The sequence below is a fragment of the Lissotriton vulgaris genome, chromosome 4_1 (assembly GCF_964263255.1).
Source record: "Lissotriton vulgaris chromosome 4_1, aLisVul1.2, whole genome shotgun sequence".
Lineage (NCBI taxonomy): Eukaryota > Metazoa > Chordata > Amphibia > Caudata > Salamandridae > Lissotriton > Lissotriton vulgaris.
The window spans coordinates 412314501-412328944 of record NC_141691.1 but is presented as its reverse complement, the minus strand read 5'-3'; the positions used below and the strand labels follow the sequence as shown (position 1 = coordinate 412328944).

Sequence of the window (14444 nt, the reverse complement as noted above, 5' to 3'; positions counted from 1 at the left end):
GTTAGAGCCTCTGGATACCTTTTGGGGGCAATTAGGTCTAATGAGGAAATGATGGCATATTCAAGGGCGGTAGCCGCCTTGTTTGGGTCGTTTTACTTAGTAATGGGCAGGGGAGAGAAGTGAGTGGTGAAAGATTCAATGTTGACCTTGTGCCATGGCCTGCTCCATTTCTCATGGTTTTTGACCAAGGGTTGTGTTGCATTTATGGAGTTGCTGAACCTAATGACATAGTGGTCTGACCATAGGACGGGAAGTATTTGGTCATTCACAACTTTAAGTGAGTTGGTGAATAGGAGATCTAAAGCGTGACCTGCCTTGTGGGTGGGGCCGGTGGCTAACAAGTTTAAGCCTAACGAGTTACTGGTGATAAGGTCACAGGTGTGGGGATCTAGCGTTCGTTCCGCATGATAATTAAAGTCCCCTGCTAAGATGAACTTCTCGGAGACTAGGGCGTGTAGGGCAATTGACTCCATGAGTTTGTTGACAAAGTTGGTTTTGGTGCCCGGAGGCCTGTAGAGGAGGGGAACTTTACATTGCTCGTTATTTCCTGTCACCCGAAAGACGATACACATTTCGCCCCAGTTAATTAGGAAGGTATCAATAACATGCAGTGTAATATTTGTCTTGTAAACAATTGCAGTGCCCCCTCCTCTCTTCCTGACTCGGTCCAATCTGAATATCCTGTAGTCTGGAGGCATGGCTACAGCGATGTCTGGAGAGAACGAGTCTTGGAGCCAGGTTTTAGTCACGAGAAATAGGTCTTGCTTTTCGCTATCTAGCAGTGACCATATTTCTAGTGCATGCTTTGGGAAGGACTGTGCGTTGCAGTACAGACATATTAGTTAAGATTGGGGTTGCGATAAGGGTTTGCTTTGGTTGTTATTAGATTTGTTGGATATCGTTAAGTATTGCTGTCTGGATAGGGGGAGTTCCTGATCTAAGGCATATCTTTGCCTGGGACGGGATGCGATGTTTAGAGAGTGTAGCTCCTGACTTGTATATTGTAGTATGGCCATCAGAGGCGGGGGAGAAGCAGCTGAAAAATCACAGAAACAGGCAGGGTGCCTGGCGACGGTCAGACGCGGACGGGCGCAGACGGGCTTGCCTTTGGCGCGCTGATGCGCGCGTCAGCTTGGCGCAATCCCTTTTGACAGGGAGTGGATTCCACACAGGAAGTGAGTGCTGCCTCGGTGTCCCAAATGGTGTATAGGCCCTCCGTTCAAACGGCACAAGCCGTGACGGACCAGGGGGACACCAGGACACTAGATGTATGGGGGTGAGGGAGCGAGAATACGGAAGTGCAAGCTGCAATTTTATAGTAACATCTCTGTTAGTATAAAAAAAAACAAGGCCAGTCAGAGCCTGGCGGTATCAATTAAAAGAAACAATTTTCACTGGGGATCTATAAAGGACATTTCTCACTAGCTCCTGGCGATTAGGGTTTACCTTTCAGTGCTTTGTTGTAATGATCTGCGCATGGCCGCTCAGCGCAATCCCTTTTGAGAGGGAGTGGGCGGGACCGTGCAGCAGTGTGTGGAACGCTGACCTTGCGTTCCACACAGGAAGTGAGTGCTGCCTCGGTGTCCAAAATGGCGTATAGCCCCTCCGTTCAATCGGCACAAGGCGCGACGGACCAGGGGGACACCAGGACACTAGAGGTATGGGGGTGAGGAAGCGAGAATACGGTAGTGCAAGCTGCAATTTTATAGTTTTAAAAAACAGACAGAATCGTTGTTAGTATAAAAACAAGGCCAGTCAGAGCCTTGCGGTATCAATTAAAAGAAACAATTTTCACTGAAGATCTATAAAGGACATTTCTCACTAGCTCCTGGCGATTAGGGTTTACCTTTCAGTGCTTTGTTGTAATGATCTGCCTGTAGATTATGAAGCGCAATCTTGGGCTGTTTCCCCAGCCACAAGAATGAGCGTAATTCGGCCACTATCTGTTGGTAAATTGTTTGTGATAGAAGAAAATATATGTTTTGTAGGGCATATCAAAATTGTGGTAGAGGTCTAAAGATAACCGCAGATGTGGGGTATCTCTATCTTTGACCTCCATTATCCAATTGTGGGTCCTACACGGGTTCAGCCTGATCGCCTGACCAGGTAAAAAAACGGAATCGTCATGGTATTACTTGGCGCAATCTTGAGGCCAGGATAGTTCACAGTATCTTCACCTCTGTGTTTAGTAAGGATATTGGGCAATAGGAGTCTCATTTATCTTTTGGTTTCCCTTGTTTGTGCATTGGTATTATTGTGGCCATACTTAAGTCTAACAGGAGGACTCCCTCTTCACATTCTTCCTTAAAAAGATTTAGGAGGTGTGGGCCAAAGAGATCCATACATCCTATAGAGTTTTGCTGGAAGGCTGTTTGGTCCCAGGGTCCTACCTGGGCATAGCTGGATTATAGCTGCCTTGATTTCTTCAATTGTGATGTCAGATTCCAACCCCTCTCTATCAGCCTCTTCCAGTATGAGTGTATCTACCTCTGCTAAGTATTCAATAATGTCAGTGGGGGGGAACGTAGATGGGCGGGCATCATAGAAGGCTGTTTAGTAGGACGTGAACCTCTGCAATATCTGCTCATCTTTGTCCTGTGGTATCCCTAGTGGGTCTACAATACTCTCAACCCAGCGGGCTTCTATTTCTTTTCGACTGAGCCAGGCTAGGAGCTTTCCGGATTTGTCTCCTACGTCATAAAGTTTGTGCAGGGTCACTTGGGCCTGTGCTTTAGCCGCCTGGGTTGCTAATTCTTTATATTGGTGTTGTGCATCAATCCGTTGCCCTAGTATCTGGTGATCTGTTTGCGTTATGTTCCTTTCCTCGAGGTTTAAGATCTGGGCTTCTAGTCCTGCTAGTTCTTCCTGTTTGTTGGACCCGGCCTCGTGGCGTGGTCCTCGCTGACCTCCGCAGCCCCGGATCTACGGGTGGAACTGGTTCCCGTCCACTCATAACTGTACCTAATCCTCCTACACTGGACCTGAGACGATCCCCAGACAGCGTGCCCGCACCCGTGCACGTGACCATCGGACTCCATGTTTGGCCACCCCGGCCGGCCGGCCGCCTTCTTTCCTTTCGGCAGCCCTGGCCGCTCCTGACGGCCACTGAGCCTGCGCGTCCGGCGCGCCCAGATCCACCCGGGGGGGCGAACGACTCCTCAAGTACCCGAAACCAAGACTTCCATCACACCTCCGGCCCCCTTCCGAGGAACTGGTTTCCCTCACACCTCTGAACGATCCCTGGGGGCTGGTTTCGATTGCACCTTGGGCCTCCTAGTGAGCTGGCTCCAGGTTTTGATGGGCTTCTGGGATTCCATGGGCGCATGGTCCAAAGCATCAAAGAACTAGCCACCCAGACGATCAGGCGCCTGGCCCTCGGACCTCCGGCCTCCTGCCTATGAGGGTCCGGACATCAAAGAGCTTGACGACTATAAGACAGCCTGCCTTCCACCTAGTCGGCAGTTGTATCTTGGACAAGAAAGCCCTGCTGATCTGATCGCGGCTGACTTTGAGGAGAACAGACTCTGACCCACCGAGCCCTGCTGACTACGTCGCGGCTCATCCTAGAACCTACGGAACTGAACCATCGGGGCCCTGCTGACGCTGTCGCGGCTCCCTCTTGAAGCACAAGACTTGAACATCGGAGCCCTGCTGCCGCTGTCGCGGCCCCATCTACTTCCGAGTACGACTGAGTACTCCTGCCCAAGCCCTGCTGACGTCGTCGCGGCTTGACGAACTCTCTGGTCCGGCTGGACCATCGACGCTACCTTCACGAATAGCTTGAACCCGAAGTGAGTAGGACAGCAAGTCCCATCACCAGCCCCGTACCCCCCAGTTCGAGGATTGAGAACTGTGCGCCGGGTACGTGGCGTGCCAGCTGGCCCTCTAAGACTGTCCCGCTTCCCCGTTCCCCTGTTACGAGACTTTCGCGATCCCTCGATAGCTGTGCATTGCTCTTTAATTGATCTTGATAAAGTCTTTCTTGATAAAGAATCACGGTGTGGTGTCTGCTCATAAGTGTGGTGTGTCGACAGTGTGTACGATCAGTCCTCCCCGGTGGGGACTCCCCCCTCGATAAGACTCTGCAGTAATTGTGGGAGAGGAGGTCCCGGGTGGTTAGGAGAATCATCTTGACCCCTGGGGTCACCGCCTTCCAACACTGTTCTTTTTTCATTTCCCATGCTATACGATGTTGTGCTCTGTCACGCAGGACTGTTTTATAGGTTTCCCATAATTTGACCCCGATTGCACCAATCCCAAGTTTTCTTCGCAGAAAACTGTAGTATCCCATCTAATGCCCTTCAATATTGTCTCGTTTTGGAGGTCCCACACATTTAATCGCCAGTATGTGTTTCTGTCTCGTAGTCAGTCACCTATCCGCACAGATAAAGGGGAATAATCTGACAGGCCCCTAGCCAAGTATGCTGCCTCATATATCGCTCGTATTTCACCTTTCAGGAGAAACACATAGTCCAGTCGGGAGTGGACCTTATGTGCACCTAAATATTATGCCACACCTCCGGATTCCGATATCTCCAGACGTCCACCAAACCCAGCGTCTCCGTAAGACTCGTTAACAATGACGTCTGGGGTGACTGAGCATGGTCCCCTGTTCGATCTATGGATGTGTGCATCACTTCTTTAAAGTCACCCCTATAACATGCAGCGAACCCGGTGTCTCCAGCAATATTTCTGTCAGTTTATCTAATGTTTGTGCTTGTAGCTTCGGTGGTGCGTAGATCGAGACAAGAATAACGTTACTTCTGCCCTATCTCCCAGTCACTCCGACGTATGTGCCTTTGGGATCTAACCATGTCCGCTTCACACAGAAGTGGGGCGACTTCTTAATAAGGATCGCCACTCCTCTGGAACTGGAGGTGTACCCCGCTTGAGCCAGGACTGTGTAGGCCCCTCTCGCTAGGAACCCTCATTTGGTGCCCCTTGGGTGAGTTTCCTGTAACATCACCACGTCAGGATACCTACGCCTGATAAAGTATGATACCAGCCCCCTCTTGATTTTATACCCGAGGCCGCTAACATTCCATGTCAATATGGTAAAGGGTGTATTTTCAGATCCTGTAATTTTTATCTATAATGAATGTGTAACGGGCGTCTGCTGTTACATGGGGTTGAAGCCTGGCTAGTTAACTGTATCTGGACGCTGATTGTATGTAGGTCCAGTGACTGAACTGAGATCGATACCTCAACAACAACAACTTTACAAGTAAGCTGAACCCATCCCAAGCCACCCCCTCCCTTCTCCCCCGCATCACAATTTCCCCCACAGTTTTCCTCTTGTTGTTGTGAATAGGGGTGAGAAAGGTCTGTCGCCCACCCTACCCAGAAATTTACTGTATAGGCCTCTACTCCTGCAACACAATAAGGAACTGTAGAACAATCAAAAGAAAACTAGCACAAAGGGAAGGAAGAGGGGAAGGGGTAAGCTGGAAAGGGAAAGAGAAGTAGGAACACAGAGATCAATGTCTCAGGGCTAGTCTGGCCTTTCACCTGCTCTTGGTTTCGAGGTGTCTGTCACTGTGCAGATCCAAGAGGGGTTGTGGGAGGGTGCATCGAGCTCGTGGTCTAAAAGCTGCAGCAAGTCCTTTAAGTCCTTGGTTATGAATTCGAGTCAGGCGCCTCTTCTTGTGTAACAGATTTCCCCACCTGAGAGACCTGTTCCATTTCTATTATTTCCGCTATCATGGGGTGCATTGCTCCTTTTTGAGATAGGGGTGGATCAACAGAGATCCAATACCGCCCCCAGTCGTTTCTTGACACTGTCACATATGAACCCCTCTGAATCCCCCTCCAACCAGCCACCTTCTTCGGGTGGTGGGGAGAGTCTGTCTCTCATTTTAGTCACCAGTTGAGAGGCGATAATGAGGAACCACTGGGTCACTCCGCTGATCGGCTAGGTGTATGTCCTCTCTTTCCTATCACTACTGCTGGACCAACATCCCTGATCCCAACCTTAAGAGCATGTCCGCTGACTCACGCCTCGCTCTTGGAGGCTTTATTTCAAATGGGTAAAATATAAGTGGTGCCACTAGCCGATTCTGGATCCACAGACTTCTGAACCTGATTATCTAGAAAGGCAAGTTTAAAATGCTTTACTGGTTTCCGGTTTTGTCTGGTTTGAACACAGGCGACTGGTTGATGTCCCTGAATGTCCACAATGGTGATCTTCCAACTCTACCTACGCAAAGATGCTGCTTTAGATTCACACTGGGTTCTCAACATGTTCAGTTTGCGGTCCTCCATTTTGGACTGTTAATGGCCCATGTGTCTAGGAAGGTGCCAGCCATCGCTGCAGAGATCAAGGGTCCTTGCATTTCTGTACTCGGATGACTGTTTTGTAAAAGCTGTCTTTGGAGCTGGTCTAGGAGTATCTCTAGCGGACAATGAGTCTCCATGATCTAGGATTTGCCATTAGCATCCATAATTCCCACCTGACTGCCATATAAATGCTAACGTTTATTGGGGTAATGCTTGACACAAGCCTTATGAAGGCCTCCCCTCCTCCCGAGGATAGCAGATATTTGTGTGATGATTTCTGCCTGTCTGACAGAAGGTCAGATACCAAGCTTTAGGTATTGCTCCTGCTAGGTTTCATGCCCTCTTGCTTTAGGTTGCAGCGTCATGTGAGATGGGTGGGTGAGGTTCCTATGGTGGAGTGTGACGAAGCAGTTATTACAACAGGATGGGCGCCTCCTGGCTCAGGTGTGGAACACCAAGAGTGGAAGCTGCAGCCGGATATGGTCGAAGCAAACCTCTCTAGAATGAGGGTTTCCTTTTGTGTAGCTGTTCACCACTGTTCAGAACTAACTGAAAGTGTCCTCATTTTTGTGCCCATCAAGATGGTCAAAACAAGATTTAACTTTCACTAAAGAGGAAAAATCCAAGATGGAGGTAACTGGTAAAGCAAATCTTTCAGAAAATGTGACACAAGAAGGTTGATCAGGAAGGCAAAAAACCAGACACAGCTACTTTGGATTTTTTAATTATGCAAAGGACAATTCAATCCCCAAGACATTAGACAATCAAGATTTGAAAGAGTCAATGCCTTCTGAATCTCATCATTGCACAAATCTGTCTGTTCCTACGGCCTATTGTTAGGATCTCAGCGGTACAAAAGGGGGTGGTGATGGACGGAGCATCTGAACCAATCAAACACTCACACCCAGTCAACAGACGATTGTAATGTCAGAAACCGGTCCTAGGAAGCTTGTTTCCAGTCCAGGGAAGGCATGGCTTGGCAGATCGGGCTGGACTTTTCCCATGAGGCACAGGGACAGACTGATTTGCATATGGCCATGTCTGAAAAGGGGTGGCAGAGTGGGCTAAAGAACGGTGATGGATTAAACCCAGATCTGTTGTCTAGGTGCGAGTGTTTGATTGGTTCAGATGCTCCGTCCATCACCACCCCCTTTTGTACCGCACAAATGAAAGTTGGCAACGTTTAAGTTTAAAAAAAATCTCAGTGAAATTAAAACAGCAAAAGTTAAGTGATCGCATGCACTTGAGAGCATCTTTGCAGCTAGTCTGACAGCCCAGTTGGTTACTGAGTTTAGTGTATGAATCATGAATGATTATGTTCATCATCGAAAGGTCACAGCTTCAATCCCGCATACTGCCATGATTATAACCAATGTTGACTGCAGTTGCAAGCGCCAGGTCATATGTGCAGTGGATGGATAAACCAAAGCTTTTGGGGCATATTGTTTTCCTGCTGGGACTTTGAAGCTGCATCAGAAGGGTTGCAAAAGGTGACAATTGTTTCCGATTCGTTTATGGCTTCCCTACTTGATACTTTTTATCTTGGTTTTCTGCTCATCTATGTAACCTGGTAATATTGCCTGGATGCATGCCTGGATGCAATAAAAAGACTCTCATATAGATTACAAGTCAGGTACATAAATATAGTACGCATGTTTTAAACCACATCTTTAACTTAACAGACAATGCTTCCTGGTAATGATTCAATTGGTTTTTTTTTGGTTATGCCTCTTTTAGGGGACCCCCTCCACATTTTCATACCAGATACAACATTAGTGTTTTGCGATAAGACGCAGTTTGCAAACGTGGGTGACTTTTTCTAGGGTGCCCGAGACTAGTTTTCAAACCTAGTTACTCACCCTTTCATCCCTTTGAGGTCTATCAAATGACTACATTTATTCGGGGGTCAGGCATGAGACGGGAGGTACCAACACATTGCATTGACTCTGCCACAGAACAAGAAGCACAACAAAACGAGTGCTAACTAGAATTTCAGCCGTTAATTCACAAACTAAGATATTCTTAGCCATGTCATTAAACTTTAGAATCAAACACAGTATATGACTGCCTGTACTTTTAATATTAGTGGGCGTTTTTTCACAGTGCCTGCCACAGGTGCATTGTTTGCATTTGCTTATTAAAAACAGCTGTTATTACTCAACACTACTTTCTCTGTACGCCTCAGAATGACGAATTAAAGGTGATTCTGTTAAGATTCCCAACCAATGAGCTGCAGGGTGTGCAACACCCTCTGCAGTAATCATCCTACCCACCGAGTTATCCCCAGAGTTAACAATGAACTTGCTCCAAGTATTTAAAATATGGGGCGTAAAGCAGCCCCCTGCAGCGCTTGGGACGGGGCATTCAGCCCAAGTTCTAGTATCTGTCTGAGCAATATGCAAAACTTGGGTCCCCTCCACTTTCTGCGGGGCCACCATCATTTTGTGTTGCACCACTGTTCAGAATCAGTGACATGTCACCCAGCTCCAAAATCTCGAATAGAAAGTGTGCTTTGCAAATAGCTGATGCGAATTGGATGGAAAACAGGTTTTGACCAATTCGTGTTTCTCTTGTACCACGAGGGATGAACAGTATCTCTGCTATAGTTAAGATTGGCCCCAGGTAGGGCATGCGAACCCTTGGCAAGTAGGACTCGAAAGTAATGCTTTTAGCCCGAAGACATTTAATATGTTTACCATTGCTGCGTGGGTGACGATACAATATGATCTCTGTTTATAATAGGCACAGCGATGGGGGTACCAGTTTCACAATGCTGAACTCTACCAGCCACAGCGTAACTACCCCACATCCCTGTTTCAGTTCCCTAGATGGCTTGGTGTCAAGAGGCGCAGACATGTTTCCTTGATCGCGGTGGCTGGATCCACCCCCTCACACTGTCTGCTAATCTGACAGCATGCTCGGTGGCTGCTTCTGTGCTATCTGGTACCCAGGCCCCAGAACTATGCACGCAGCCCCAGGATTACTTTCTTGCATGAATATAAACGAGCCCCTTAAGAGTCGGATATGTTTGCAAAGGACTGCCAATCTTCAGTTGTCTTGTCGCCCAGACAGACCCACACCCTCCCCTTGCCACCAGTCCTCCAGACACCGCACAGCCAGGACTGTGATCGCGATAGCACCAGGGCATAACATTAAACAAGCATTTGCAATGGTATAGGTCTCGCATTTACGCAAGTTTGAGCTATTGGCATTGTAATTGACAATGCCTTTCATTTATGTTTTAATCCTGCTTAAATAAAATAATATATTGTTTAAAGGTCTTTTCATAAACCTCTTTGTTTTTTTTTATTTCCTTATGTATGTTTATAAGTAATTTTTTGCCTTTTTGTTATCCTCACCATAGAGTACCCATAGTGGAACCAAAGTTCCAATTTATTTTCTTAAATGTGGTGATCTACACACAGTACCTGTGGAGATGTCATAATGTAAATCATGGGTACTCTCAAACATTTTACCAGGGGCTAAAAAGTTTGATCTGTGATGGAGCCGAGGGCCTCATTGGTGCCAATAGGTTGGTGGTTGGAAGTTTATGGCAGTATTGATGGTAAGGTGAGTGTAGGGGAAGCAAAGCATATACTTCTAGTGGCTGTGAATGTGAAACCAGAAAACCTAGGATGAATCCCAGCTTCCTCACTTAACCAAATTGTGTGATCTTAGGCAATTATTTTATTTAATTTTCCACCTTTTTCTCTCAACTATCACATGCAAGAGGACCCAAAAATATAGGATTTCATGAAATGTGCTTTACAAAACTTTCTTTGTGTTTGATTTAATAAACTATAATGTTGTTCATGTATAATATGAACCTAGGCTACCAAAAGAGTGCACATAACAGATTTGCCTCTCAGTTCATTCTTAGCATTGTTGTCCGGGTAGGGGAAAGCATGAATGTTTCTAAATTCATGGTTAAAACGACCACTTTAAAAAAAAAAAAGAGGTCTTTAAAAATTAAGGTGCTCCTAAAGTTAACCAGTGGAGGACACATTAGATACTTCCCTTCTTTAGCTTGAATTAACATTTAAATAAATGTTTGCTTGTTCATATAACATCTTTTAAATATTAGTGCTGAGTGAGTTATCAGCAGCCGAGTGCTGCTGTTGACCAGGGGGCCACCTGTAAAGGTCAGGCGGGCCATATGCGGTTCTAGGGCTGTACTTTCAGTATTACTGATGTAAGTGTTCAGGAGCATTTTGTACCACAATATTAGATGAACATTTACTGACCCAGTATCCAATGGGAATTCTGCAACACTCATTCATATAATTTTTTTTGCCCCAATGTTTGATGCTCCATCACCCAATATTCATTAAACCAGCTTTGAAACATTTGAAGAAGTAAGCTGCAAATTACGGCTTTAAGCTATAAATAGAGGGTCTCGCAAGACATTTTTTTACTTCTCTGGTGAATACAGCTAAATTAAAAGCTACAGACTAACTTGGGCTCAAGCAATTTTACAGATGAACTGTTTGGTAAATAAACATGTTATAGTTGGGCAAAGCCACACATCATAATACTGGGTCTTTAACTAATGTTTTTTAAAATCTTAACATCTGTAAGAAATTGAAGAGATTTTCAGATGGTTTAAAGATTAGGATCATGCACCAACGATTACATTTAAATTATTTTGTTTTCTGGAAAGATTCATGAACTTGCATTAATTAAATCTAGTCTGTGTTGGAACTGTAGCATAAAAGAAACTCCATGTCGATCCATTGTAAGTCTGAATTAAGTCCCTCCAAAGATACATAGATAAATAGATTGCAGAAGGTTTTCATGAAGCAAAATATCTCAATATGTGTAATGATGTTTAACTCGGTTCGATTGAATTGTATGACAACGTATGGTATTGTAGTATTGTACGTAGGCTTTTAAAAAAATATATATATATGTGCATATATATATATTTTTTATTCTTTACATCAACAAAAACTACCATCATTACTTACATCAAAGTAAAAGTCCTGTAAGTTGGCCATCTCTTGCGCAATCAGTGTCTCTCTTCAGCAGCAATAGCTACTAGGCTGTGCAGCTGGAGCCTCTGTCCCTCGGATTCCCTTTCAGCCTGTAGCATCTAAGTGCACCCCTGCCCCTTGGCGGTTTTGGATGTCCTACTGTGTCTGTCTGGTGACTGAGTATGTCGGGTAAAATAGGCTCTCATTCTAAGCCGTAATAAGGCTCTATTGTCCTCACATCCTCTGGAACTTTCCAGGCAGCCTCTTGCTTTATAGACCACTCTTTCTGCCTTCTGCCTAGAATGTCTTGTGCCTATTGGATGTAGGTTTATGCACTCCCAGACTATCCCTAACCTGTGTCTTACTTCACTTAACACCTTGGCTGCAGCGGGAATTCGGCCGCGGTGCTGGACATTCCAATCACGGGCGTGGCTCGGGCGGCCCCCGGCCGTTGTACGCACACTCTCACTGTGACTCATGACGAGCACGAAAGGGGTTAAGCGCTGTCCTATATGTAAATGTAAATGTACAAGTATTTATATAGCGCAAATCACCGACCCAGTATCTAAGAGCTTGCTTAGGGAACCCGTCCTGGTATTTCCCTGTGAGATAACCCCGGCAGGGTATCCACAAGGTGAAAGCCAGGCATCCCTCCGTGAGGGGCCGTTGTGGAGATTAAGCAAGCTATTGCCCAGAGTCGCAGAGTGTGAACCCATGAATCGAGTAGGCACCGGAGCGAGAATTGTCGAGTCCGTGGACATTTTCGGACTCAAGACCCGACTATATACCACCTTGTGTTGTTTCTCTTCTCAATTTCACACTTACAAATAGATTTTGATAGAATACATGTACTGGAGGGACAATTGTATTAATCAGAGTAATGTTGATCCAGAGGATATAAGAATTATATCTACATTATGGAAGAGATATTTGCGAGTTTCTATTCTCATTGTGGGTGTTGGGTGGATTTGCTGCTGTGAAAGGTTGGATAGCTATGTTTCGCCTTGTTCATTAGTAAGTGAATTCTATTTGTGAGGGCCTGCGAAACCTGATGGGTTTGCATCAGAGTTTGAGCTTTTGAAATGTGGCCAGAGAGCACAGTTATTTGAACTTGACCCTGTGTTCCTCTGCGAACTAATGTAAATTGAAATTGTAGTTAATGGTGCAGTATCAGATGGATATTTTATGGCTTTATCCCTTCTTTTATTAGGTAGAATGATTCTAAGAGATAACAGTATGGATGATCATTCATTTTAGATACTTTAGAGCATGTAAGAAGTATGTTTTTATCTCTTTCTTACCAATGGTTATTCTAAAGCTAAGACAGTTTCTATCATATTTAATTTTCCACCAACATTGTCTTTCCATGTAATTATCCAGGCACATTATTCTTTTTTTAATCAAGGATTGTAATTTAAAAGCACATATTCTGTCACATTTTTCCATGGGCGCTAATTCCGACAAATTTTGATAATGGCACATAATGCGTCATGTGCATTTGTTACCTTGGCTTAGTAATGCAAAAAGTATTTGTTATCTTAATATATTATACTACACTATCTTATTATTCACGGAACTTTATTCAGATTATACTAATTGTATTTCCTGATACAATTGTTAGATTTTCCCTATCTGTTCACCATACAGTGTCTTCATTATATCACTGTGCTGCCACTTCAGATTTGGAGCTCTGTGCTACAGAGTTCATACAGTAGTCAATTAAAATATTCATATTATGCCAATGTAGCGATGTAATCAATGGGACAAGATGGATGCCTGTCTCTTTACAGCCAGTACGATCTCCAGTCTGGGCCAATGTCCATCACTAAATACTCTAAAACAGATTTCACTTTGTCAAATAAGCAACTTTCATAAAATTAGTAAAAAATAAATACAAGGTGACGGACCAATAGGTTAGCACTTAACTATCTCACTCCAGCCTTATCAGGATTGTCGTGCACAGAATTCCGGCACCTTTTGGTGCCTCTGGTTACAGATTCTCACAGCGTTTTGAACAAATGGAGTTCCGAAAACTTGTTTTTGAGGAACGAAACGGGTTGGCTGTCTTTGTGCACCATTGTTGATTTTAAAATTAAAGACGAAAAGAAAGAAAATAAATTTGGACTTTTTGTATTATGTTCAGTGCACCTCCACTTGTTCATAACTTTCATAAAATGTTTAACATAGAAGTAAGGTGGCGGTTCAGTTATAAAGTGAGCAAGGTTACATTGGCCCTCTCGTGTAAACGAAACTGCTCAGCATTTTTCCAAGTATGTGACAAGATTCTGATTAGCAAGGGCAATGTTTAAGATACTCTCAAAGTAGGGATCAGTTGTGAAACACATTGTTGCAGTTTTCTTGTAGTGTGACTTAATTTTAATGCTATATGTTACCTAAAAGGATGTGTGATGTTTTGTATGAAGTCTGCTTGCTTGTTGGAGGAGATGAATATTAGAAATCAAGGCACTTGGTTTTTTCTATATACAGGTCATGGCCTTCTTTTTGATCCCTTTTATTGGTGTGTAAAGTACACAATAACATTGCAGGCATACATTTCATCCTGTGATTTGACCCATAGCTATGTCTCTGAATTTCAGGAGAAATTGGTTCTTCAGATGTCCTCGCAAGAAGCTGATGCGACTGGTGAGAGGCCGCTGAAAATCCCTAAAGAGATCTGGCTTCTGGTTGATCATCTTTTTACGTATGCCTGTCACCAGGTGAGGGTGAACCATGGGATTTTTGTTATACCAGGTGAAAAAAATATTCTGTTGGGGTAAACAAAAATAGTGCTGTTCTCTATTCTGCAAAGGGTGCCTGGGCAAGTACAACTCCGGGAAAACATAGGCTCTTTCATGGTCATTATTTCTTTTTAGGAGATTACATTATCAGACATTTAGAAGTGTATAATATGATATCAGCCAATATTAGAAGTATAACAATATGTTCTTATGTCCGGACCATTGAACATCAGAATACAATTATTTCCAGTGCTTTATTGTAAGCTACAAGATGTTAGAACGAGAGATCCAGTGTTGCAGAACTCAAATACTGCCAGCTACGACCGTTGGCTCTTAGCAGCTGTTGCTCGTCACAACCTGGCCCGGGTGCTAAGGCGCCAGGCTCAGAGGTAATATTCCCCAGATACAATAGCAAATCCAAAGGTTATAGTGCTGTCTCTATTGGAAGTCCCAAATT

General features: G+C 44.7%; 1 protein-coding gene across 2 annotated transcripts in view; it reads left to right on the top strand.

The window, feature by feature from the left end:
- OCRL (OCRL inositol polyphosphate-5-phosphatase) overlaps positions 1 to 14444 on the top strand; it is a 611352-nt gene that overhangs the window by 449923 nt on the left and 146985 nt on the right. For both annotated transcript variants that reach the window (XM_086918813.1, XM_086918814.1), the window contains one exon: positions 13847 to 13966. In XM_086918813.1, coding sequence (XP_086774939.1) covers positions 13847 to 13966 — 120 coding nt within the window. The remainder of the gene's footprint in view (positions 1 to 13846; positions 13967 to 14444) is intronic.